Genomic DNA, 26,377 nt, shown 5'->3' on the forward strand with positions numbered 1-26,377 from the left:
AAGTTTTAAAATCACAGTAAAACACACACAAAAAACAAAACAAAATAGTGACTAACATTTCACTTTTTTTTTTTATTTGAAGTTTACCAACTCACTTTTTAGGCAAAGGATAGTAATTTAGTAATAATATTACGTTTTACTTTTACTGGGGTAATAATAAAAAAAAAAAACACCACATGGACAGGACCTAAATAATGAACTATGTTTACACGCTTTTGTTACAAAAACGGTATAAGTGAGTAATGAGGGTCAACAGGCGGTCAAACATCACATACACATATTCAGCCCCTTGTTTTACAAAAACAGGCCCCGCCTCCTTCCCCTCCCACGCAGACAAGAGTAACGATGCTAACGACAGAGTAAAAAAATGGCAAGTAATCGATATATAACAAAATAGAATTTTACAGTACACTCCGGTTGAGTTTTCCTTTTCTATCCTCAGCACATTAACAGTTTGAGTCCTGTCTTTATGTACAGCTTTTACAAAAACACTAGTGTCGATTAAAAACAAGTTCACCAACACTTTAGTTTTCCTTTTCAGTCACTCTGATGCTTTACAGCTCTCAATGGAATTATATATCTAGAACTGAAAATGATGCCAACCATGAACCTGATGAAATTCTTCAAACCACTGGATTAGCATTTCTGTATGCCAACAGTCATATTCTTTTTTCATGTTAATACAGATCATCTCCAAACAAAAACCCACACAGAACGAGACGATGAATACACTGTAAATAATAAAATGGTACTAAATACATCTCACGTCTACAATATGCACCCAGTTGATGAGTGTGGACATCAAACACTGCTAATGTGAAAATAATGACAAACGATGGATCAAAACTTGATAAGATGCACTCTTTTTATTTTTTAAAGATGGGTGCTACTAAACTTGTCAAATGACCTAGACCTCATCTGGCGGTTCCAATTCTGGGCCTTTCAAAGTCCAACTTCATTTACACACCGCCTCTGCACGTTAGGACCGTGTAGACTTCAGAGAGATGCGGGGATTCTGTGGCAGTTTGACTAAACCTCCCCGTCCTCCCACAGTTTTTGTTAAAAACCTACTACCACTCACTCGCTTCTTGCATTAAATATAAAAAGAATAAACAAAACAATCTAGTCTAGAAAACCTCTGTTACTGACTGTAGTCAGTCAGAACTGTTGATCTCTCGGGCTGGAGCAGATTTGGGACCGGCAGGCGTACTGGTGAATGGTCAGTCTCTGTGTTGCGGATGTGAAATTTCTGCCTCATCAGTCCCCAGGGCCCGATTATGCCACAGGTCACACCCCGACAGGAGAACTTGTGTCGGGCCAGAAGACAGGGATTCCAAAAGCGATGGCGGCACCTGTGGCACTGGAACGTGGCTTGTTTAAGGTGCTGGCCCCTGTGTTTCAAGGCTTTGTGTAAGGAGCTGGTCCGCCTTCCACATACCTGACACCGTAGACGAGCGTGGCGGCCTGAGTTTTTTGGAGGGTGTCGTATGGCGTGGTGGACCAGCAAAAAACCCTGTTTGGAATAAGTGGTGCTGGGACAGATCGGGCAGGGAAATCGCTTGACAGGAACGTCCATTGAGGTGAGCCCTGTGACTCTGACGACACCCCCACACCACGTCTTCACTTTTAACCCACCACCCCTAATCCTCAACTGAGCCAGGAGCTTTTTTTGGTTAATCTGCATCTGCAGTTTTCCCCGTTTTTTCCTTAGAATCATTAGCTTCCTGCGAGTGTCTTTACTCAGTGGGACGCCCACCAGCTTCCCATCTCTCATGATGCTGTGGATTATTACTCGCCTTTTTTTCTTCCGGTGCTTTCTTGTCTGTCCAGTCCGCTTCTGGAAGTTTTTTGAGCGATAGTGAAAAGGGTGCTGTTGTGGCTGCTGCAATGCGGTCCCTTGTGGCATATGAGACGAACCGGCGTAGTTGGAGGCTGATCCAGAATCATAGAAGAAGGATGAGTATCCGGAAGGCTGAGGCTGGTTGGTCCGCTGGCCATTACGGTCAACGTCATGCTGAGACTGTTTGTGCCGCACTAAACTGTTGGAGTAAGCGAAGGCTTTGCCGCACACCTCACAGCGGTAGGACTTCTCCAGCCCTACTCCACCACCATGGACCGTTTGCTGATGTGCGGTGAGGTGGAAATAGTGATGGAATGATTTCCAGCAGACTGTACAGGTGTAAAGTCTGTGGGAGGGCGTGCCAGATGTTGGGGATTTTTCTTCTTGGGAGCAGGATGAGTAAAATTCAGAGTTTCCCACCTGACTGATGGCAGCAGCACCACCTTTAATTCTCCTCCCCTGATTATCAATCTCCCCTTTTCTGTGCAACTTCCCGTGCCTCACTAGACTCTGAGCGTAGGCAAACATCTTCCCACACAAATTGCACTTGTAGTTCTTCTGACCTGAATGCACGGTCAGGTGCTTCGTTAGATGGAAAGGCTCACGGAACATTTTACCACAGACGTCACAGGCGTGAGGCTTCTCCCCCGTGTGGACACGATTGTGGCGCCGTAGGGTTTCTGCCCTCCTGAAGCGCTTTCCACAAATCTGGCAGCCATACGGCCTCTCTGAGCCGTCCCCCGGCGGTGCAGGGCTTCGCCTTCTCCTGACAGCGGTTCCTGGGTCTCTCTTTTCTCTTGGCTTCCGAGGCCTCCTGGGCTTCGCCTGGGGGTGGCTAGGGTGAGTCAAAGGCATTGTAGACCCGTTGAGGCTAGCAGAGCTTGATGACGGCCCACTTAAATTAAACCCCAACCCACCCAGAAGGCCGCCAATAATATCCCTCCTCTCTCCTTCCCGGCCGTCAGTGTTTATGTCACAAGACGCTGCAGCCGCAGCAGCAATGGCTGACATCGCACTGCTGGTGACCTCATCCTCTGAATCATCCAATAAAGAGGCCAGGGGGAGGTGTGGCTGCTGCTGCTGGTGATGGAGGTGCTGTTGCTGGCTTTGTGGATGGGGATGAAGAGTTGGGGCTAAAGGCGCCTTACGGAGAGTCTGGCTGCCCATTCCGTTCCCCAGTGTACTCTCTGAAGAGTACAAAGATGAAGTCTGTGACCGTCTGTAGTCATCAACCCCACTGTTATAGGACAACTGACTTTGGTAACGATTTCTGGAAAAATCTGTAGTGTACTTATTACTCATTCCTGATGCTTCATTTGATAACGCTACTCTGCCTCCACTGCTACCGATTTTACTGTTGCTCAAGTTAGACAATCGATTCCCTTCAGAGTTCTTATTTTTTGAGCTCCGGGAGGTTTGCCACAGTTGCCTGATGCAGCATGATTCAGCAGTGAAGTACTCTCCCGGAAACACCTCCCGCAAGCTGGGCAGCGGAAAGGCTTCTCATCATGGATCTTCTCATGCCTGGTGAGTGACTCACGACGGTTGAAAGACTTCTGGCAAATGCTGCACACAAAAGGCCTGTTTTCTGAATGGGTGACACTATGCTGGATCAGGTGACCCCTCTTTTTAAACCTCTTTCCACATTCACCACAGCAGAATATCCTCTCTGGGCTGGGGGAGTTACAGTTCGACTTTCTACTTTGGCTTTCTGGAGTTAAGCCGTGACTACGTAGGTGTCGGCGAAGGCTTGAGAGGTGAGTGAATGTTTTACCACATTCTCCACAGTGGTATAGAGGTTCTGGCTCAGGCTGAACAGATGAATTACCACTGTGGCTCTCTTGGGCTTTGGACAATTGTTCATTTCCATTAGCTACAAGCACGGACGTGGAGTTAGAGGGAGGTGGGCCGGACGAAGAGGAGGAGACTGTAGAGGATGACTGCTGCCGCGAGGATGATGACAGAAGAGAAGAATGCCGAGAGTTACTTCCTATACCACTTAACCCAACACCTGTAGGACCTCCTCCCACAAGGCCCGTGGAGCTTTGACTGTGCCCACTTGAGCTGGTATTGTGGCAGTTACCAACAGTGTTGCTGCTATGGCTGTGACCACTGTGAGTACTACTATCAGCCTTCCTCTGGGGCAAATAGCCAGCCATTGCTTTTTTTCTCCTGCTCCCCCCACTTGAACCAGATGTCGATGTGCTGTCTGTTTTTGACACCTCATCTTTAGAGAGAGAAAGGTGGAGAGGCAGAGGAAGGGGAAGACCAGCTTCTTGTTGCATTAGTGAGGCTATCTGGTTAGAAGAAAGGACTGGGATGCCTTGAAAATCAAAGCTGCTCAAAGGGGGAGGCTGCGGGCCCGGGTGAAGGGGGTGTGGGTGGTGTGTGTGGCTGTGCGGATGTGATAAGGCATGAGAGGCCAGCTGCTGCTGTTGCTGCTGTGGTTGTGAAGCTGTGTGGCTGTGGGTGGAGTGGAGGGCGGTAGGGGGAGCCAGGGCTGAGTTGGACTCTGGAGTCCCTTGGGTCAGACCCAGACCTAAGTGGTTGTGAGTGCCTTGTTGTACGAGGAACTGTTCCAGGCTGCTGTTGGTGGGGACACCTGACAGGAAGTACTGATTGGCAGCAAGCATGCAGCTGAACTGCTGATGCAGGCTGCGGGGATCGGACTGCCCAACTAAAGGGACAGCAGTGCTGCCAGATGAGTTATTGGAGACTGATGCAGAGGTAGAAGGAGATGGAGAGGAAGTGGAAGGACCAGAGGATGGTTGGGGGACAGAGAGACCTGGATGCAGTGGGGGAGGTGGTGGAGCAGGTGTGACAACACCCCCAATGACTCCTGCACTTCCTCCGCTGCTGCTCCCACCAAAGTCAAAACGTCCCATCCCAGAGTGGAGCTGCTCCTGAGCCAGCGCAGCTTCAGCTGGGTGAAAAGGCCGCAGAAACTGAGGGTATCCTGAGGAGGAGCTCCCAGTCCCGGTGCTACTACTGCTGCTTATCTTACTGGACTTCCTGGAGCTGTGAGATGAAGATGAAGTCTGGCTCTGATGAGAGATGGCTGGGGGAGCTGCAGTCATCTTTGCAAATATTGATGAGGAGTCTGCAAAGGCGTTACTCCGAGAGCTTTGAAGGGATCCGAGGCTGAGACCGGAGAGCAGGCTTCCTGATGCGTCAGTGGTAGACTGGTGCTGCTGCTGGAGCTGCTGCTGATGCTGGAGTTGGACTTGCTGCTGGTGGCTCAGTTGACGTTCTAATCCAAGGCCTTTGAACTGATGGGCTTGGTGTCCACTTAGCATTTCTAAAATGTCCATGGGGTATTTGCTGAACTGGAACATCTCCCTATATATTATGGCAGAGTGTCCTAGAGCCACAACTACCCTGTGCACTAAATCTGGACTTTGTAAAAATAGGAGTAATACTTCAGGTTTTTTTTTTTTTTTTTATATTGTCCTGTTGTATGCCACCATAATTAAAATGATTTACTATAATTCAAAAGTCAGTGCTTAATTTGTCACATAAATGTTCTAATAGTGTAACTCTCAATTAGAGAAAGTGCTTTGGCACGACAATATAAATAGGTCAAAATAGTGTAACCTAATAATTTATCTAAGAAGAAAGAATTGTAGTGTTTCTTCAAAGTGTTCCATAACTATATACTGAGTTATGCCTGCTTTGTTTTTGTTTTTAAAAAGGTAAGTTTAGTCCAGTTTGTCCCAGGAAGTGGAGCGTCTATGATTTCTCTGGAAGATGAACCATTGCTTCAGTGCTGTTTTCTGCGCATTCACTCAGCTCTTTGCACAGCCTGAGGAAGGACAACAGGTGGGGTGGTGGTGGGGGACGGAGGCAAGAAGACAGAACAACATCCATAAGAATTTTGAACATTTAATATACAGTAAATCAACAGCAGTTGTACTTTTGAGTTCAGTAGTGGATCACATTTCTTGCTTTAAGGTTGTCACGCCCTCAAAATAAAACAAATAATTCCTCTGTTGACATATGTTACAGACCATTTTCAGTGAGATTTCAAGGCTAAAGTTACATTTGTTTTTACATACAGTCTTCATTTTAGTAAAAACTAAAATCGTAAGTTTTAATATTGGAAAAATCATTTGCATTTGTCATGTGATTATAATGGTGTTTTCCTGTGGTGTAATATTTTTACTGATACGAACAAAGCCTTATAAAAAAAAACAAAAAAACTTAAGTCTGTATGAAAGCTACTTTCAGTTTCAGCATAACATCAAGAATGTGTTAAGTTATTATGATGTGGTGATTGTTCTGTCCCCATCAGGATAACGGACTGCACTTTTAATATTTTGTCAGCTGCTGCTTTAATGCTAAGACTGAGAAAACCACAAATATTTTTGAAGCTTTGCTGTGGAACTGACTTTCTGGTGCGAATACATTTTTTTGAACCAAACTAACTGCACATTGCAGTTCATTTTTTCCATGTCATGGTAGTTTATATATTGTTGTTTGCACATTTGTTTTTTTGTTCTACTCACCCCAAAATATTGAGACAGTGACACGGAACTAATATATTCAGCCAAGGTTCCGGGGTGACTGCTTATATGTGCGCACGGACAACCACAGGAAGCTGACATGTTTGTTATTTCTGCTGGTTAAATAAGCCTTACCCTCTATGCCTTGTAATGCAGTCAATGAGGTTTGTGTAATTTCTTTTTATTTGTTTGTGGTGAAGGTGGTGTTTGTGCTACTGCTAATGTGGCTAAAAGTTATAATTAGTATTGCTAATATTGCTTTATTTATGCAGGTGTGACTATAAGGTAAAGGATTATAGTAATGTTGATTAATTTACGTTAAAGAAGAAGCTCTATCTTTTGTAGTGAACAGTGTTAAATATTAAGACAATGCAACTAGTTTATTCTATATCAATAAGTAATGGTTTACCAGACAAACATTTCATTTGCACCAGGGTTAAAATATATTACTAAGGTTAAAGGAGTTAAAGGAAGAGACATGTTTGTTTATTCATTTTTTGTTGTTTTATGTTTTGTCAACAGTTCTCATGGTTGGGGTGGGGGAGGTTTGAAATTTAAGAACAATTGTGCTTTTTTTTTAATTTAAGATTTTTTTTTAAATTTAAGATTGCTTTTCTTCCTTTAATAGAATCAAGTTTGCCCCCCAACACCCAAAATCTGTACAAATGCTCGTATATACTGTCTCTAAATTCAAACCCTACGGTCTTCAGTTTGATGTTGCCTGCATGTTTTTTTTTTTTTTAAATTCACTCACAAGTAACAGAAAAGCTGCATTTTTCTTCATAGTCCATACTTTCACTTAACATCCTGCATAGTACCTGATTCTGTAAGACAATCTTGTTTAAAGACGTGTACTCACACACTCTGCATCCGGAAAGTACTCACAGCGCTTAATTTTTTTCCACATTTTGTTATGTTACAGCCTTCCACATTTTGTTATGTTACAGCCTTATTCCAAAATGGATGAAATTCATTTTTCCTAAAAATTCTACACACAACACCCCATAATGACAATGTTTTTTTTAAATAAATTTGTAAAAATAATATAAACAACAACAACAAAAAACAACTAAGAAATCACATTTCAATTTATTTTCATTTATATAGCACCAAATCACACAAAGTTGCCTAAAGGCGCTTCACACAAGTAAGGTCTAACCTTGCCATGCCCCAACCCCCTTACCAACATCTACACAAGTATTCACATCCTTTGCCGTGAAGCTCTAAATTGGGGAACGTTGTAGAAACATTTCTGCTTGCTTTGAAGGTCCCAATGAGCACAGTGGCCATCCATCTAAACAGAAGACGTTTGGATCCACCAAGAGTCTTCCTATAGCTGGCCGCTCGTCTAAACTGAGCGATCAGGGAATAGAGCCTTTGTCAGAGAGGTGACCGAGAACCAGATGGCCAAGATGTCAGAGCTCCAGCATTCCTCTGTGGTGAGAGGAGAACCTTCCAGAAGGACAACCATCTCTGCAGCAATCCACCAATCAGGCCTGTATGGTAGAGTGGCCAGACAGAAGCACCTCCTTAGTAAAAAGGTTCCTTGACACTTGCATGAATTTGATCCTCGCTCTGGCATGCAATCTGGTGTGCCAATGAGTAAACACATCTTAAACTGTTGTAAGCTGGGTGTGAACTGTGCGCTGCTGTGTGCCAGTGCGCAAAGAAAACTTTTGAAATGTTCAAAACTTCTGGCACGCATTAATTTCGTGCCACTTGTAACTAGTTAACACTGCGCAACCTATTCAAAAAAAAACTGTGTCACTGTGTGTGGGGCATCTGAACGATTATGAGGAGTTGTTACACATCTACAATAAACATAACGTTACAGATACATTATCTAACTCATGAGAAGGGATGAAAATGCAACTGCTTTACCAATCCATTACAATATATATTAGAAATAATTACCTTTGGGACAAGATTCCAAATGCGTTCTCCACCACACGACACGCACGAGACACCCTGTTGCTGTAGATAAGTTCTGATTCTGTGAGTGATGACAGAATAGTTTCATCAACCAAGTTCTGAGAGCAAATGCGTCATCGGCTATGAAATGATTATTTTATATAGCGTGGCGTCAAGCGGGATAAAGCAGAACGCATTGACACAATGAATTGCGCAGCAGTGCGGAGATCAAATTTGTGTAGATGTCAAGGTGCCTAAAGACTGAACTCTTTGGTGTTAATGTCAGGTGTCACGTTTGGAGGAAACCAGGCACCATCCTTACAGTGAAGCATGGTGGTGGCAGCATCATGCTGTGGGGATTATTTTCAGCAGCAGGAACTGAGAGACTTCTCAGGATTGAGGGAAAGATGAATCCAGCAATGTACAGAGACTTCCTGGATGAAAACCTGCTCCAGAGTTGTCTTGACCTCAGACTGGGGTCATCGTTTTGCAGGACAATGACCCAAGCACACACATATACATACATATATATATATATATAAAAACAAAAACATGCGCGTTAAAGTGGCTCTGCGGTGTTAACCCGCATGTTAGCTGTTTTTTTTTTTTTTTTTTTTTTAAATGGGATTATTCAAAAATTAATTCTCTTAAAAAAAAAATCCTTATAGAGACTGACAGTTTTATGACATTTGAGAGAGTCTATAAGCTTAATATAAAATAAATAGTAAATGGACTGCATCCTTCTGCATCAGGCTCCCGGTTCAAATCCCACCCCTGCGACATTTCTCCATGTAATGTGGAGTTGCATCAGGAAGGGCATCCGGCATAAAACGTGTGCCAATTCAACATGCAGATCCACCTTGGATTTGCTGTGGCAACCCCGAGTGTAAACAAGGGAGCAGCCGAAGGGACTTACTTTTTTCCTTCTGCATCAGACGCTCAAAGCGCTTTACAAATAATGTCTCACATTCACCCCAATGTGAGGGTGCTGCCATACAAGGCACTCACTACACACCGGGAGCAATAGGGGATTAAAGACCTTGCCCAAGGGCCCTTAGTGATTTTCCAGTCAGGCTGGGATTTGAACCGAGGATCTTCTGGTCTCAAACCCAGTGCCTTAAAGATGGCATTGGGCTCTGAGGTCAGAGCACATTTCTACAGTCACAAAATGACTCAAGAAACAAAAAAAAAAAAATATCATAAAAATACTTTACTCATATTTGATGTCAGCCATATAATAATACTTATTATATGGCTGCGACGCCACACATGCTCCGATTGGCTGATTACCGGTCTGTTATTTTCCCATATCAGACTGGTTTCCATGACAACTGATCCGCAACGCGTATTTTCTTTCCAAACCAGGAAGCTAAAAATGCAATTAGAAAAAGCAAGTTGGACACAAACATACTCCATAAATATCTCAGCAGGATCAGGAAGAAAAAAAACAAACAAAAAACAGATTGAAAGCTTACCAGCTAACGACCGTACCATCTGTTAGGAAGTTCTTCATGGAGGTGAAGAAAGTGAACGAGCCCAACACCGTCAGCAGCATATTCAGGTTATACTGTAAGTTTGCGTGTTTGTGTATATAACAGCCATATAAGAAAATTATTAACCTCGCTGGGTCTGTATGGGGATATCAGACCTCTGTTTATCCCACAGACCACGCTGCACTTGGTCCGTACTAACACCAGTCTGTCAGTCTGATAGTTCCCCGTACAGACCTCTTGCTTGATTAATAATTCTGTAATATTGTTCAAATTCAGCCAGAAGTCTGTGTAAATTGGGGCTCCATTTCAATATTCTGCATTTATGAATATGGATGATCGAACAGATGTGATCAGATCTGTGATCACAGCGCAATAATACATCTGAGCTGGATGGTATAACAACTGCTGCGCACACACACACTCTCAAACTAAATACAAAAGTCTTACTATCACTGAAAGCTCCATTGAAAGGAACACAAAGCAAAAGATGAAAAAAGTGAACATTCCACTCACCCAGTGGAAAGATATCCAAAGAAAAGTCCACAACAAAAAGAAGCCCCAACATGGATTGTGATCGAGATCACACGTGCGTGATCGCCAGCCAAGGAAAGGATCCACCAGTCCTCCCTTGGATTGGCAGCCAGAGATAATTTTCAAGTTCCATCAGTCCTCAGGTATGGATAGCCGGCCAGAGAATAATGGCCAGGCCCACTTGTCCTCAGGTTCTGATCATGCACACGCATAATGTCCGATCCCAGGTCTGCCTTCAACTCAAATTCTGTCATGATTGCGGCATGTTCGAAAGAGAGTCCAGTATCTCCCGAAAATAGTGTCTTCTGAGTTTTTCCAAAATGAGACATACATCTGCGTATCCAGGCAGTCTGTGGTGGAGACAGTCCACGTCCATCATGTTCACTGCAGCAGTAAACCAGCACCACAAACAGCAACATCACAACAGTTTAGGTTCCAAAATCTGCGACTCTGAAAAAGTTAAGAGTATTGGGGTGAAGTGTGTGTGTTGTCTCCTCTGTAAATCCAAGCCATCACTTTCAAATAAAAGCTCTGATGCTTCGTTACTGGACATAACCGCATTCATTTCACTCCGTCAGCCATCAGACGTTTCTGTTTTGCTAATAAGTACGTCACAAACCGAGAACTGCTGAGTGAGACATTTACTGGAAATGCACCTGTTAACTCACTCGGAGAGAGCAATAAAAAAACCATTAGAGACCACTAATTATGAGCGCATGTGCGCAGAGAGACTTATGGCCCAGTCACACAGCATACAACGATTCCTGAACGAAGGGAAAAAATTATAAAAATCACAATTTTTTGAGAAAAGGTGGACGAAAGAGCTTCATCACCGAACAGTCTGCGAAGGAAAAGCGCAAAAGGGATGAAAGAGGAACTTAACAAAACCGAAGCTAACGATGGAGCCACAGCTGGAGCAGAGTGTGTCTGCACCTCTGCGTTCCAGGACTTAGCACTGGGACGGAGCTCAAAGCGCCTGAGTCCTGGAGAAACTAAAAAACAGAAGCTGTGGAGATCTGTGCGCACGTCAGTGGACCACCTGCTCTGGTTCCTCATCCAGAACAAAAGAGGGATCATCTCCATCATCATCAGAACCCTCACTGTCTGTTGACATGCTGTGCGCTCCGTCTTGCTCCAATTAAAAAAAAAATAAAATAAAAAGGGTGCTGTGGTCACTGCTGTATCACTGTATTACGTTACTAAGCCATATATATTGATTTATAACAGAAAACTGTGAAAAGGGAGCATAAATATAAGTGTAAAGATGATTGAATATATCAGAGCGTGTGAACGCGCGCACTGACTCACGTGCGGTTATTTCCACCAGGTGATCACTGATCCACAACGTGAATTGTTCCTTCCAGAACAGCTCTTTATATAGTCATTTTGATTCATCTACCCGTTGCCACATGTACAGAAGGACTGGATTGTCATTCCTACACTCAGATTGTAATATTTAATACAAAATAAGCACACGCAGCAGCTGCTGCATTCAAGTACCTTCGGAAATTACACAACTTTTTGTTGTTTCAAATTCAACAGTTGCTTGTGGCGAAATAATTAATTATATCCACACAAAAGATTAATTCTGGCCTATGTAAGGTGCCTGAGCCCATTGAAGCTGCCCCCCCCCACATAGATAAAAAAAAAAAAAAATCCAAGCAAGCGGGCTGAGTTTGCCCTGTAATTTCCAACAGTACATGAAGCAGCAGCAGTCTCAGCGCTCACAAACCGGCTTCTGCACTGTATGAAAACATTCAGCTGCTCCAACGAAGTCAAATTAAACAGTAACGTTACAAAAACTAAAACAATTAAAAAACGTCAAGAACGACAGCAAAACGAAACAGACGAATTGAGGTTTTCGTTGCCCTTCGTTCAAAATTTTCAAAATCCTGACGACGCGTCAGCTGCAGGAACGAAGCTGCGTGAAGGTTAAACGATGCCAACGAAACAACGAAAGTCAAGATTTCTTGTTTCGTCAGGGCTCTGTTGCCCTTCGTTAAGTGCCGTGTGACTAGGCCATTACAATCATGGATACTTTGATGATGTGTTGCGAACTGGGACCTTAAAAAAAAAAAAAAAAGTGCGACATGTCCTTTAAAATTGTTGTTAGGTTTTCAGTACCAGAGAGACCCCACACATGGCGATTAAAAACAAAATCATAGTTATAACAGTTTTGGTCATACAGTGTGTGGTGTGCAGCCACATGGTAAAGACAACACACCACAAACAGATTTCACTTACGAACATTCCTAGGTCAGAAGGGAACACTTGGAAAACCTCTCAGGTTCAAATGTGACTTTGGAGTAAAACACGGTGGACGCGGAAGAAGCAATGGCGATAGTTTGTGGACAATTTCTAACAGAGGAAAAAATGATACAAAAACAAAAACCGTTGGTTAAAGGAGTGGAGACAGTGTGAACACCGGACTTTCGAGTGTGCCGTGACTGCCCTTAGTAATTTTGGATTCTACTCCGTGCTTCTGTCACCTCTTTTCTGATTGGCTGCATGTAACATTCAACAGGCTGTGTGCTCGTTTGTGCACGAGGCAAACCCCACACTCTGGGATATCGAACCAAGACAATCAAACATGCTGAATATTCATGATTTGAGGTCTGAGCGGTTCCAACATCCTTCCGAACAGACTAGAGCACTTAACACACCACACACAGCAGGAATATCTGATTCAGGCTGCAGCCATCGATTATTTTAGCAATTGAGTATTCTATCAATTATTCTGGTGATTAGACTATTCGGATAAAAATTTATTTAATTTCATAAATTTACTTAAGCATATTTTAACAGTTATACATGACAGAGAAAATAAGTCAGTTCAATGAACAACCAATTCAACTCCTCTCAAAATAAACATTTTTACTGGCAGAATTTGGTGGCCTAACCTCTTTAAAGAAAGAAAAGGATTCCATTTAAGTGGCATTAGCATATTCTGGATTAATTTTAAAGATGACCAACAACCTTAAAACATATTGCCATATTAAGCCTGAAAGAAGTTTCTATTGGAAGTATTTTATGCTGCATTTACACAAGCAAGATGCGTTACGAATGTCATATTTGCATCATTCTTGGCACATTCCTGACATTCTTAACGTGACTTAATGCATCTGAATAGGTTTCTTAGTGCGTGCAGGTGCGTGACATTCGTGATTTTTGTGGAGCATGTTTTTAGCTGTCAATAAATAAATAAATCAATCAATCTTCCATGAATGTCACGCACCAACCTCATTTCGCCTCGTGTCGTGGAGGTCACAACTGAGCGTGTTGATCAATCAATCAATCAATCAATCAATTTTTTTATATAGCGCCAAATCACAACAAACAGTTGCCCCAAGGCGCTTTATATTGTAAGGCAAGGCCATACAATAATTATGTAAAACCCCAACGGTCAAAACGACCCCCTGTGAGCAAGCACTTGGCTACAGTGGGAAGGAAAAACTCCCTTTTAACAGGAAGAAACCTCCAGCAGAACCAGGCTCAGGGAGGGGCAGTCTTCTGCTGGGACTGGTTGGGGCTGAGGGAGAGAACCAGGAAAAAGACATGCTGTGGAGGGGAGCAGAGATCGATCACTAATGATTAAATGCAGAGTGGTGCATACAGAGCAAAAAGAAAAAGAAACAGTGCATCATGGGAACCCCCCAGCAGTCTACGTCTATAGCAGCATAACTAAGGGATGGTTCAGGGTCACCTGATCCAGCCCTAACTATAAGCTTTAGCAAAAAGGAAAGTTTTAAGCCTAATCTTAAAAGTAGAGAGGGTGTCTGTCTCCCTGATCTGAATTGGGAGCTGGTTCCACAGGAGAGGAGCCTGAAAGCTGAAGGCTCTGCCTCCCATTCTACTCTTACAAACCCTAGGAACTACAAGTAAGCCTGCAGTCTGAGAGCGAAGCGCTCTATTGGGGTAATATGGTACTACGAGGTCCCTAAGATAAGATGGGACCTGATTATTCAAAACCTTATAAGTAAGAAGAAGAATTTTAAATTCTATTCTAGAATTAACAGGAAGCCAATGAAGAGAGGCCAATATGGGTGAGATATGCTCTCTCCTTCTAGTCCCCGTCAGTACTCTAGCTGCAGCATTTTGAATTAACTGAAGGCTTTTTAGGGAACTTTTAGGACAACCTGATAATAATGAATTACAATAGTCCAGCCTAGAGGAAATAAATGCATGAATTAGTTTTTCAGCATCACTCTGAGACAAGACCTTTCTGATTTTAGAGATATTGCGTAAATGCAAAAAAGCAGTCCTACATATTTGTTTAATATGCACTTTGAATGACATATCCTGATCAAAAATGACTCCAAGATTTCTCACAGTATTACTAGAGGTCAGGGTAATGCCATCCAGAGTAAGGATCTGGTTAGACACCATGTTTCTAAGATTTGTGGGGCCAAGTACAATAACTTCAGTTTTATCTGAGTTTAAAAGCAGGAAATTAGAGGTCATCCATGTCTTTATGTCTGTAAGACAATCCTGCAGTTTAGCTAATTGGTGTGTGTCCTCTGGCTTCATGGATAGATAAAGCTGGGTATCATCTGCGTAACAATGAAAATTTAAGCAATACCGTCTAATAATACTGCCTAAGGGAAGCATGTATAAAGTGAATAAAATTGGTCCTAGCACAGAACCTTGTGGAACTCCATAATTAACTTTAGTCTGTGAAGAAGATTCCCCATTTACATGAACAAATTGTAATCTATTAGACAAATATGATTCAAACCACCGCAGCGCAGTGCCTTTAATACCTATGGCATGCTCTAATCTCTGTAATAAAATTTTATGGTCAACAGTATCAAAAGCAGCACTGAGATCTAACAGAACAAGCACAGAGATGAGTCCACTGTCCGAGGCCATAAGAAGATCATTTGTAACCTTCACTAATGCTGTTTCTGTACTATGATGAATTCTAAAACCTGACTGAAACTCTTCAAATAGACCATTCCTCTGCAGATGATCAGTTAGCTGTTTTACAACTACCCTTTCAAGAATTTTTGAGAGAAAAGGAAGGTTGGAGATTGGCCTATAATTAGCTAAGATAGCTGGGTCAAGTGATGGCTTTTTAAGTAATGGTTTAATTACTGCCACCTTAAAAGCCTGTGGTACATAGCCAACTAACAAAGATAGATTGATCATATTTAAGATCGAAGCATTAAATAATGGTAGGGCTTCCTTGAGCAGCCTGGTAGGAATGGGGTCTAATAAACATGTTGATGGTTTGGATGAAGTAACTAATGAGAATAACTCAGACAGAACAATCGGAGAGAAAGAGTCTAACCAAATACCGGCATCACTGAAAGCAGCCAAAGATAACGATACGTCTTTGGGATGGTTATGAGTAATTTTTTCTCTAATAGTTAAAATTTTGTTAGCAAAGAAAGTCATGAAGTCATTACTAGTTAAAGTTAATGGAATACTCAGCTCAATAGAGCTCTGACTCTTTGTCAGCCTGGCTACAGTGCTGAAAAGAAACCTGGGGTTGTTCTTATTTTCTTCAATTAGTGATGAGTAGAAAGATGTCCTAGCTTTACGAAGGGCTTTTTTATAGAGCAACAGACTCTTTTTCCAGGCTAAGTGAAGATCTTCTAAATTAGTGAGACGCCATTTCCTCTCCAACTTACGGGTTATCTGCTTTAAGCTACGAGTTTGTGAGTTATACCACGGAGTCAGACACTTCTGATTTAAAGCTCTCTTTTTCAGAGGAGCTACAGCATCCAAAGTTGTCTTCAATGAGGATGTAAAACTATTGACGAGATACTCTATCTCCCTTACAGAGTTTAGGTAGCTACTCTGCACTGTGTTGGTATATGGCATTAGAGAACATAAAGAAGGAATCATATCCTTAAACCTAGTTACAGCGCTTTCTGAAAGACTTCTAGTGTAATGAAACTTATTCCCCACTGCTGGGTAGTCCATCAGAGTAAATGTAAATGTTATTAAGAAATGATCAGACAGAAGGGAGTTATCAGGGAATACTGTTAAGTCTTCTATTTCCATACCATAAGTCAGAACAAGATCTAAGATATGATTAAAGTGGTGGGTGGACTCATTTACTTTTTGAGCAAAGCCAATAGAGTCTAATAATAGATTAAATGCAGTGTTGAGGCTGTCATTCTCAGCATCTGTGTGGATGTTAAAATCGCCCACTATAATTATCTTATCTGAGCTAAGCACTAAGTCAGACAAAAGGTCTGAAAATTCACAGAGAAACTCACAGTAACGACCAGGTGGACGATAGATAATAACAAATAAAACTGGTTTTTGGGACTTCCAATTTGGATGGACAAGACTAAGAGACAAGCTTTCAAATGAATTAAAGCTCTGTCTGGGTTTTGGATTAATTAATAAGCTGGAATGGAAGATTGCTGCTAATCCTCCACCCCGGCCCGTGCTACGAGCATTCTGACAGTTAGTGTGACTCGGGGGTGTTGACTCATTTAAACTAACATATTCATCCTGCTGTAACCAGGTTTCTGTTAGGCAGAATAAATCAATATGTTGATCAATTATTATATCATTTACCAACAGGGACTTAGAAGAGAGAGACCTAATGTTTAATAGACCACATTTAACTGTTTTAGTCTGTGGTGCAGTTGAAGGTGCTATATTATTTTTTCTTTTTGAATTTTTATGCTTAAATAGATTTTTGCTGGTTATTGGTAGTCTGGGAGCAGGCACCGTCTCTACGGGGATGGGGTAATGAGGGGATGGCAGGGGGAGAGAAGCTGCAGAGAGGTGTGTAAGACTACAACTCTGCTTCCTGGTCCCAACCCTGGATAGTCACGGTTTGGAGGATTTAAGAAAATTGGCCAGATTTCTAGAAATGAGAGCTGCTCCATCCAAAGTGGGATGGCTGCCGTCTCTCCTAACAAGACCAGGTTTTCCCCAGAAGCTTTGCCAATTATCTATGAAGCCCACCTCATTTTTTGGACACCACTCAGACAGCCAGCAATTCAAGGAGAACATGCGGCTAAACATGTCACTCCCGGTCTGATTGGGGAGGGGCCCAGAGAAAACTACAGAGTCCGACATTGTTTTTGCAAAGTTACACACCGATTCAATGTTAATTTTAGTGACCTCCGATTGGCGTAACCGGGTGTCATTACTGCCGACGTGAATTACAATCTTACCAAATTTACGCTTAGCCTTAGCCAGCAGTTTCAAATTTCCTTCAATGTCGCCTGCTCTGGCCCCCGGAAGACAATTGACTATGGTTGCTGGTGTCGCTAACTTCACATTTCTCAAAACAGAGTCGCCAATAACCAGAGTTTGATCCTCGGCGGGTGTATCGTCGAGTGGGGAAAAACGGTTAAAGATGTGAACGGGTTGGCGGTGTACACGGGGCTTCTGTTTAGGGCTACGCTTCCTCCTCACAGTCACCCAGTCGGCCTGCTTTCCCGGCTGCTCGGGATCTGCCAGGGGGGAACTAACGGCGGCTAAGCTACCTTGGTCCACACCGACTACAGGGGCCTTGCTAGCTGTAGAATTTTCCACGGTGCGGAGCCGAGTCTCCAATTCGCCCAGCCTGGCCTCCAAAGCTACGAATAAGCTACACTTATTACAAGTACCATTACTGCTAAAGGAGGCCGAGGAATAACTAAACATTTCACACCCAGAGCAGAAAAGTGCGGGAGAGACAGGAGAAGCCGCCATGCTAAATCGGCTAAGAGCTAGTAGCTACGCTAAGCTAGCGGATTCCTAAAAACACGCAAAGCGAATAATGTGTAAATAATTTAGAGGTGATTCAGCAGAAGGAGTGCTTTAGTTAAGGCACGTAAAGATTACACTGGGAAACAAATCGTAATCTAGATAACTAGATCAATCTAACTGCGCAGATCAAACAGCTAACAGATACAGAAAAACACCGCTGTGCTCCGGAACAAGAAGTGATACAATACCGCAGTGAGAGCCGACCACCAGTAGAGTCAAGTAAAAAAGTAAAAAAAAAAAAAAAAAAAAAAAAAAAAAAAAAAAAAAAAAAAAAAAAAAAAAAATAAAAAGGTAAAAAAGTAAAAAAGTCTTGAAAAAGACTATTAGTTCAAAGTCCAAAGCAGCAGGTAGCAGTCTCTGTGTAAACAGTCCCAACAGAGAGCCAAAATTCTGATGCAATCTCACCAGGTACCAGGTATCTAATGGTATCTAATCTGTCTTGATTACTGGTGATCCTTAATCGAGCGTGACAGCATTCTCCTCTGACATATGCACAATTAAAACCTGCTGCACTGCTGTCAGTTTCATTGCTGCAGTATGAATTAATCTTTATTTGGCGCGCACACACACACACACACACACACACACACACACACACACACACACACACACCACAAAAGAATCTCATAAAACAAGACAAAACAGAAGAAAACAAAAACTCAATTTCCCAGTTTTGTGCAGCCGAAAGGGTGTAGGCTGAAGCAAAAGCTTATAAACACCCCCCCCCCCCCCTCACCAGTTGCTATATACACATATATGTACACTCATAACAACAAATATCAAAAAAGAAAATAAAGATAAGCAGAGACAATATAGATTAATCAGTAAACTAAAATACCTGAACACAGCAGAAGAACAGTAACAAAGCCAGTTAACCTAATTTATCATACTATACTAAGAAATTATATTGTTTCTTTTCAAGCCAAGTCTTTTTCATGTCTTTTCAAGCCAGCCAAAGTACCAGATAATTTAATATTATCAGAATAGTTATTCCAGATTTTAACACCTTTTACAGAGATGCAGTGACTTTTTACAGAAGTTCGAATCTTTAAGCTGTCAAATACTAATGTTCCTCTCACAGTTCCTAGACATGTTGAGGCAAGAGTTTGTTTACTTTATACATGGTCTGTATCGTAATATAATCAACCAAATCCCAAAATTTCAAAATGTGTAAACAAGCAAACAGTGGGTTTGTTGGCTCACGATATGTTTGTTTTTTTTTTTGTTTGTTTTTTCCCCACTTATAACTCATAGCTTTCTTTTGTAACAGAAATATTGGGTTAGTATTTGTTTTATATGTGTTTCTCCAAACCTCAATGCAATAGGTCATGTATGGGACAAGCAATGAATGATACAGCGTAACCAATGAATGCTGGGAGAGGAAGTATTGTGCTTTGTACAGAATCACAATCTTTTGATGTTTTGGATTTAACATAATTTATGAGTTTTCCAACATAATCAATAAAAAAACAACAATAAAAACTCCAAGAAACTTGGTTTCGGATACTATTTCACTTTCAGTATCATTCAATAATAAGTTTCTACTTAAGTTCCTGGGCTTATTTCCGAATATAATACATTTTGTTTTACCCAAATGAAGCGAAAATTTATTTGAATCAAACCAGTATTTAAATTTTTGTGGGTTCCCTCTCCATCATGTCCAGGAGCTGTGCCAAATGATCCCCACTACCAAACAGTTGTATCATCAGCAAACAAAATACATCTCACAGACTTGGAAACCAAACCTATATCATTAATATACAACAGAAACAGTAATGGCCCAAGGACTGAACTCTGGGGCACCCCACATGTAATCCTCAAAAATTCAGAATTTGTCCCCCAAAATGGACACACTGATACCTGTTGTGTCAACAGCTATCCAATCAAGGGCCAATCCTCTAATACCGTACTTCTGTAATTTGTCCAATAGTAAAGTGTGATCTATGGTATCAAATACTTTCTGCAAATCAAAGAAAACTCCTACAGTGTATTTCTTCTTCTCTATTGCATTTGTAACTTGTTCACTCATCTTCAACCGCTTTTCCAGGTCCGGGTCGCGGGGGCAACATTTCCAGCAGGGGACCCCAGACTTCCCTTTCCCGTGCCACATTGACTACCTGTGACTGGGGGATCCCGAGGCGTTCCCAGGCCAGTGTGGAGATATAATCTCTTCACCTAGTCCTGGGTCTTCCCCGGGGTCTCCTCCCAATGGACATGCCTGGAACACCTCCCTAGGGAGGCGCCCAGGAGGCATCCTTGCCAGATGCCCAACCCACCTCAACTGGCTCCTTTCAACGCAAAGGAGCAGCGACTCTACTCTGAGCTCCCCACGGATGACTGAACTTCTCACCCTATCTCTAAGCGAGACACCAGCCACCCTCCCGAGGAAGCCCATTTTGGACACTTTAACTTGTTCAACAAAATTAAAGCCAGTGAAGTAGTACAATTTTTTTCTAAAACCATACTGCTGTTCACCGAGTATGTGATGTTTCATTATGAAATTGTTCAACCTCTTTACAAATACCCTTACCAAAAAGTAGTATATGCAAGTATGTTTCAAGTATACTTCTAGTTTACTTTTTATATACTTATCAGTACTATTTTTTGGTAAGGGTATCTTTTCCAGAATTTTTGAAAACTGTGGTAACACTAAGACTGGCCTGTAGTTTGAAAAGACATGTTTGTCACCAGATTTGAATAGTGGTATCACCTTAGCTATTTTCACTTTGGAATCAATGTTAATTACAAATATAAGTCAAGGGTTTAACAATACAAATCGATAATATATATATATTTTTTTTTAAATCAAAAACATATCAAGGTTGTCACTGTCAGTTGATTTTTTTCCCCTTTTAGCTTATCAACTATGTTAATAATTTCATTTTCATCCGTTTCTTTAATATACATTGAATCCAGAGTTGTATTAATTGTTTTGCTGTTGAAGAAGGACAGTGACGCCAAGTCGGCTAAAAGTTTTGTTCCAATGCTCATCAGTGCGCTCCTGCAGGTGTTCCACCTGCTGCCGCTGCTGTGCCTGATGTTTGGGAAAACGCGTGAGATGAGAGCCACACATATGGCTCTCTTTGTCTCCTCCTCTCTACGCCACTCGATGGCACAGAGCCCAACTAAGCATGCAATCACAAAGTTCTTCTGCTGTGGATTTTGAGAAGCAAACTGAAGCTTTCTGAATTGTCCAGCAGCTGATGGAAGAATATAGGTGTGTGCAGAGACAATTCGCCTCATTCACAACGTGACAGAACATAATGATGCGCTGTTACACGCAACAGCGCAGAACATTATTCTTGATCATGCGTAATGGTTCCTGATAATTCACCAGCAACACGTGCCATTAATTAGAATGCGTGGTAACAGGTTGCAGTAGTTCTTGAGGACACCTGACGCTTCTGCCTCAAAATCACATTCGTGATTAGCAGCCAAGAATGTATGCTTCGTGGCATTTGTGACTTTTCGTCGTTATGTGTAAACGCAGCATTAGGCATAGAATTAGCAGGTTAGGTGAACTGAAAACTTTATCTTTGTCCAGGTCTCCCTTGTAAAAGAGATATTGATCTCAATGGGACTAACCTGGTTAAATAAAGACTAAATTAAAGTGGGAGGGGGAAGTGTTGGCTTTTTAAGTACTTAAAAGACACTGGACTTGAAAGGACTTAGTACTGCTATAACAGACTGATGCAGAAGGTGGCAGCAATGCAACAATAAGGATGGCGGCTGCCACAGAAAGGAGGCAGTACGTTTGGTTTATGTCACAGAGGTCAGAGCGCATTTCTACAGTCACAAATTGACTCAAGAAACCACAAAAAAAAAAAAAATGCATAAAATTACTTACTTTACTCATATTTGTTGTCAGTCTGGCTAAATCGTCAGACTCTGACCCACGGATTGGGCACCTAATTTCGTTTCCACAGTGGCCCGTGCACAAAGGTTTGTTTGTTTAAAATCACAGGACTGCACATTTCTGCATTCACAAAATGCCTCAAAAACAAACAAACAAAAAAAGAACACAAAAACTGCATAAAAGTACTTACTTTACTCATTTGTTGTCAGTCTGGGGAAACAGTCGGACGAATCTTGTTTCCTCAGCAGAGCGTTCGCAAGACAAAAACAAATGTGTTGTTTTCGTCATGGCAAGCAGCCAGAGCTATCTCCAACCACGAGCTAGCTCCGGCACAATGTGAGATGAATAACGAATAATTTATAGAATCTTAACGATACCCATCCCACTCGCAAACACTGATCTAAATTAAATACTTTTTTTTAACGTGACATTAACATTATCTATTGGGTCCGCTTGGCAGGCTCAATGCCTACAGTGGATGTTTTCAGCTCAGGTGCAGTAGCATGTAGCATTGTGGAAAGCTAATTCCGTGTTGCAGTAAACACATTGTACTGTGTTTTGCTTAGGGCTTAATTGATAATGGTCTGACAGTTTCTGACTCTTTCTCCGTGGGTTATTTTGTGCTTCCTGCCACTCACTGTTTTCTTCTCTGTCCATCTCCATTTTGCATTCAGCCGCTTCACATACGCTTTATGGCACGCTGTGCATGTATCCAGCACACAGTAGTGAATTAAACAAAGCCTCGAGGCAGAGAATTTTGCCTTGAAGCATTTTAGTAATTATCCGATGAATCATTTCAGTCCTATATCTGATAAGATTATCTTTAGAGCCATCATGATTATGGATTGATATTGATAAGATTTGAATCAATATCGATGCCATTATTGATTCCGCTTATCGATCCGATTCCTTATCGATTCCCTTATCGATACCTCTTGTGAATTTTCTGTGTACTAATAGGAGGGTTTCAGGTTTTCTATGTCAACAACCATTTTATTGAGTCTTAAAGTAAATAAATATGAAATTGGTCACTGGATCCTTGATCTCTGAACTATAATAAAATCTACATGGAGGATCCTCGATTTCTGGACACAAATAGAAATAAACTAATTCTGTAGTTTTTGTCAAAAGCATTTCCTTTCAGACATTTGGCATGAATGTCACTCCATACCTCTGAGCTGAACTCAGCTGGCTGCTGCACGTCAGCACAGGACGTCTCGTTTTGGAAGAAAAAAAAAAATGTTTTGATCGATTGCAGTTTGTTTGTATTACAACGTTTGGAAAGAGGTGTCATTTGATTTAACCGGTGATTCGCTCTGAAGTTATTAATTCCGACCGGACTCTATCTTTCTAACTTGACTTGGCAGCATTTGGAGCTGTGCAAATGGAACGGAGGACGATTCTCATTTCTTTCTCGCAACAAGACAGTGACTTTAATCCACACAAAAGTGACTCACAACTGACATATTTTAATGGCTTTGGGGTTAAGAAGTGGATTTGCCGCTTCTGAAAAGCAACAAAGCAAAGAACCAATGAAGCAGTGGGTCAGAGCACTGCTTCAAGTTTCAAAGAGCCGCGCTGCAGAAGCGGTTGATTACAGGGTCTGCAATCAACATATAGAAATGATCATTTTCCGGGCAAACACCCTCAAAAACAACGGCTGCTCTGAAGGCCCGACAAGGGAACCGTTAAGCAAAAAGGCTATTGATGTCGGTGGATCGAATAATTTCTTAACGATTCTCAAAAAGAACCGGTTCCCGATACCCAATACTAATCACGAGTTAGGGGTTCCTTAACATAGTTGGAAGGGGAACATCAGGTTAGATAACAGCATAACTCTCTTGCCTTGTGAAAAAGGCACAAGCTATCCATTCTCATGTATATTTTTGTGTCTCTGGGATTTCCAGTATGCAGGTTACAGCATTTAAAATCAGTAAATAATGTAAATAATAATAATAACAACAACAACAACCTGTTGGCCACTACTTGTTTCTTTTTTTAAGATTTAAGTCATAAAAATAATTTTTCTTTGGCACCTCTTTAGTTTTATTCATTAGCATTTAGATAAGGGATTCATAATATATTACCAGTATGATCAAACTTCATGCTGTCTGTAAACAAGTTAGGTTTTCAAGCCCTGAAGGGGAGAAATTCACGGGATCAGATGGTATGACCAACATTTACTAGATTTGAAAGTGTTTTACAAGAAATCTTATGTATGTTAAGATGGGTCACAGGTAATCTCAAACTTCACACGTGCACACGCTTCCTTTTATAGTCAGTCTGCATGACGGGAATGAAGGAAAAGACAATATTCACTATGGGATTTCCCCCCAGATAAATATGTCCTCTTCATTAAAATGAGCTGTAATTTTGCAACATGTCACAAAATAAACCCAGAGTACAATGCTTGGATTTTGGTAGAAATTAAATTTTCTGTTTTGTGAAATTTGAAAGCCCTATAGCTTTAAAGCAGAGGACAAAATACACCTACATTTATGTAGTGTCTGATCACATGCAAGGAGCTGGAAACACTGCCGAACACATTGTTAGTGCCAGAGAGTGTGTGGTCTGGCTTTTGGTTCGACTCTGTTGTTTTGGATTGTTGTGTTGTTTACAGCTCACCAAAGCTGCCTGCTGGGCTGCAGGTGTGGAGAGAGAAACGGCTTCTGCTGCGTCTTCTGGTGGACAATCTGAAAGACATAAAATGAAGACCAAACCAGTCAGAGAGCAAGAAATTACAAAGACCAGTCACAAACCAGCCAAATTTGTCACCAGGGACAAATCATAGAGACCCATTCCTGACCAGGGACAAATCACTGACATCAGCCCCTCAACAGGGTCTGCGAGCATCAATCACTCAGCAAGCTAACTAACCCCAAATAACAAGCAACAGTCAACATTAGACATTTTGTTCAAGATAAAACGGAAATGACTGTATAATTACTCACAGCATGTTTTAATTAAGCTAAAATATTTCATTGTAGCATTATTGTGCTCGCACTACGAGGCCAAGCCATTAGCGACACTTTGCTCGTAAACTAGCAAAGGAGCTAACACGGTAGTGTTTTTCCTCTTCCTTTACCTTTTCATACACGACAGTTGGTCATAAAAACGTTCAGAACCAGGGATAAAAAGGGTAAAAACATCGAATGGGCAGCGAGCTGTTACAACCGGGTCCCTGTTGCCTGTCATCGGGGCCTTTTTCCGTGGAAAAACACCGAGAGGCCCGGTTTCTCCATCAGCCCAGTAGGGCTGCTCTCCTGCGCCTAGTCTGAAGCGCGTCTCGGTGTTTTCCCGAAGCTCGGTTTGGAGTTCTGGCGAAACCCGGTTCGGTGCTCGTCTTTAGCCCAACGTCCCCTTTGTTGTCGTGTCCACGTTCCGCTGTCCTTCTTGGCTCATCGGCCGGCTGTTTGCGAGGTGTCCCCCTTTCCGAAAACTACGGCTCCCCGTTGTTGCCCGTAAAATGTCGTTTCCTGTCTGCATAATGGTCGGGTGGAGCCGGGCCAAGGTCGGGTCCATCCGGCCGACACGGGACCGCGCCGCCGCTCACAGGATCCAATCCCAGGATCCACCTCAGCCCGTGCATGTGCTAGATCTGGATCCCATCACCAATAAACTCTGTGTGCGTGGGCGCGTGCCCGCGGCCCATTAACAGAGATTCTGTGAAGCTGCGCGTCATTTAAAAGGCCCGATGGCGGCGAGCGCGAGCGTTTTCACGGTTACCGTGTGAAATGTTAATTAGTCAATTAAAGAACTCATTGCAGCGAGCGCGCGATGCGTAGCTTACATATGCAGGGGCGGAGCCAGAACTTTACGAGGTGCTGTGATTGACAGTAAGTATATGTCAACAATGACTTGTTTACCTTGCTTTTTTTTCTTTCTTTTTTTAGAAAAAACAGTATTTTACCAAAGCAGGTGGATATTATTCTTTTCTGCTGTGAAATCTTGGGTTGGACTGCCACTGTCTACACGGGCTCCATTGCACATGTGTTTCAGGTTACCTGACAGTGTTGTTGGACCAGGGGCGGCTCCAGCTTCAGGTAAATGGGGGATTTGTGACTTGGTTGGGAGTGCAAAATCCCATAATCCCTTGCGTGCCAGAGAGTTGCTGCAGTCTAAACAACATGGAGAAACCACATGACAACAACTGAAAATAAACATACAACAAAATGTATTTTTATGCTTTCATCACGTTAATAAGAGACTGCATGCATGGAGTATGGAAGCGCATTGGATTAAAAAAAAAGACAGCTGATCTCGTAAGATCGAGATCCGGCTATTTTTATTTATTATTTATTTATTGTGTGTGTGTGTGTGTGTGTGTGTGTAAAATTGCTTCTGTACAATGTGCTTCCGTACTTCCAGTCCCTTGGTAACGACAAGCGTGAGAATTCCCGAGTTGTAATCGAAAATCGTCCAATTTTAACCTCCGACACTTGCACTGTGATCCACACCACGGCGCACTCAAAGTGTGGATTTCCCCCTACAGTATTCCTGGATGAATGAAACTCCTCCAGCG

At 42.2% G+C, this 26,377-nt stretch overlaps 1 protein-coding gene across 1 annotated transcript; it reads right to left on the reverse strand.

Moving 5' to 3' along the window:
- Nucleotides 1-52: 52 nt before the first annotated feature.
- LOC117502448 lies at nucleotides 53-25,431 on the reverse strand. The gene is given in 4 exon segments (XM_034161504.1): nucleotides 53-3,247; nucleotides 3,250-5,642; nucleotides 24,481-24,548; nucleotides 24,941-25,431. Coding segments are annotated over 2 exon segments (4,032 nt in total). The 5' UTR covers nucleotides 5,176-5,642; nucleotides 24,481-24,548; nucleotides 24,941-25,431; the 3' UTR covers nucleotides 53-1,141.
- Between the last annotated feature and the right edge of the window lie 946 nt (nucleotides 25,432-26,377).

The sequence above is a fragment of the Thalassophryne amazonica genome, chromosome 20, assembly GCF_902500255.1.
Source record: "Thalassophryne amazonica chromosome 20, fThaAma1.1, whole genome shotgun sequence".
Classification (NCBI taxonomy): Eukaryota; Metazoa; Chordata; class Actinopteri; order Batrachoidiformes; family Batrachoididae; genus Thalassophryne; species Thalassophryne amazonica.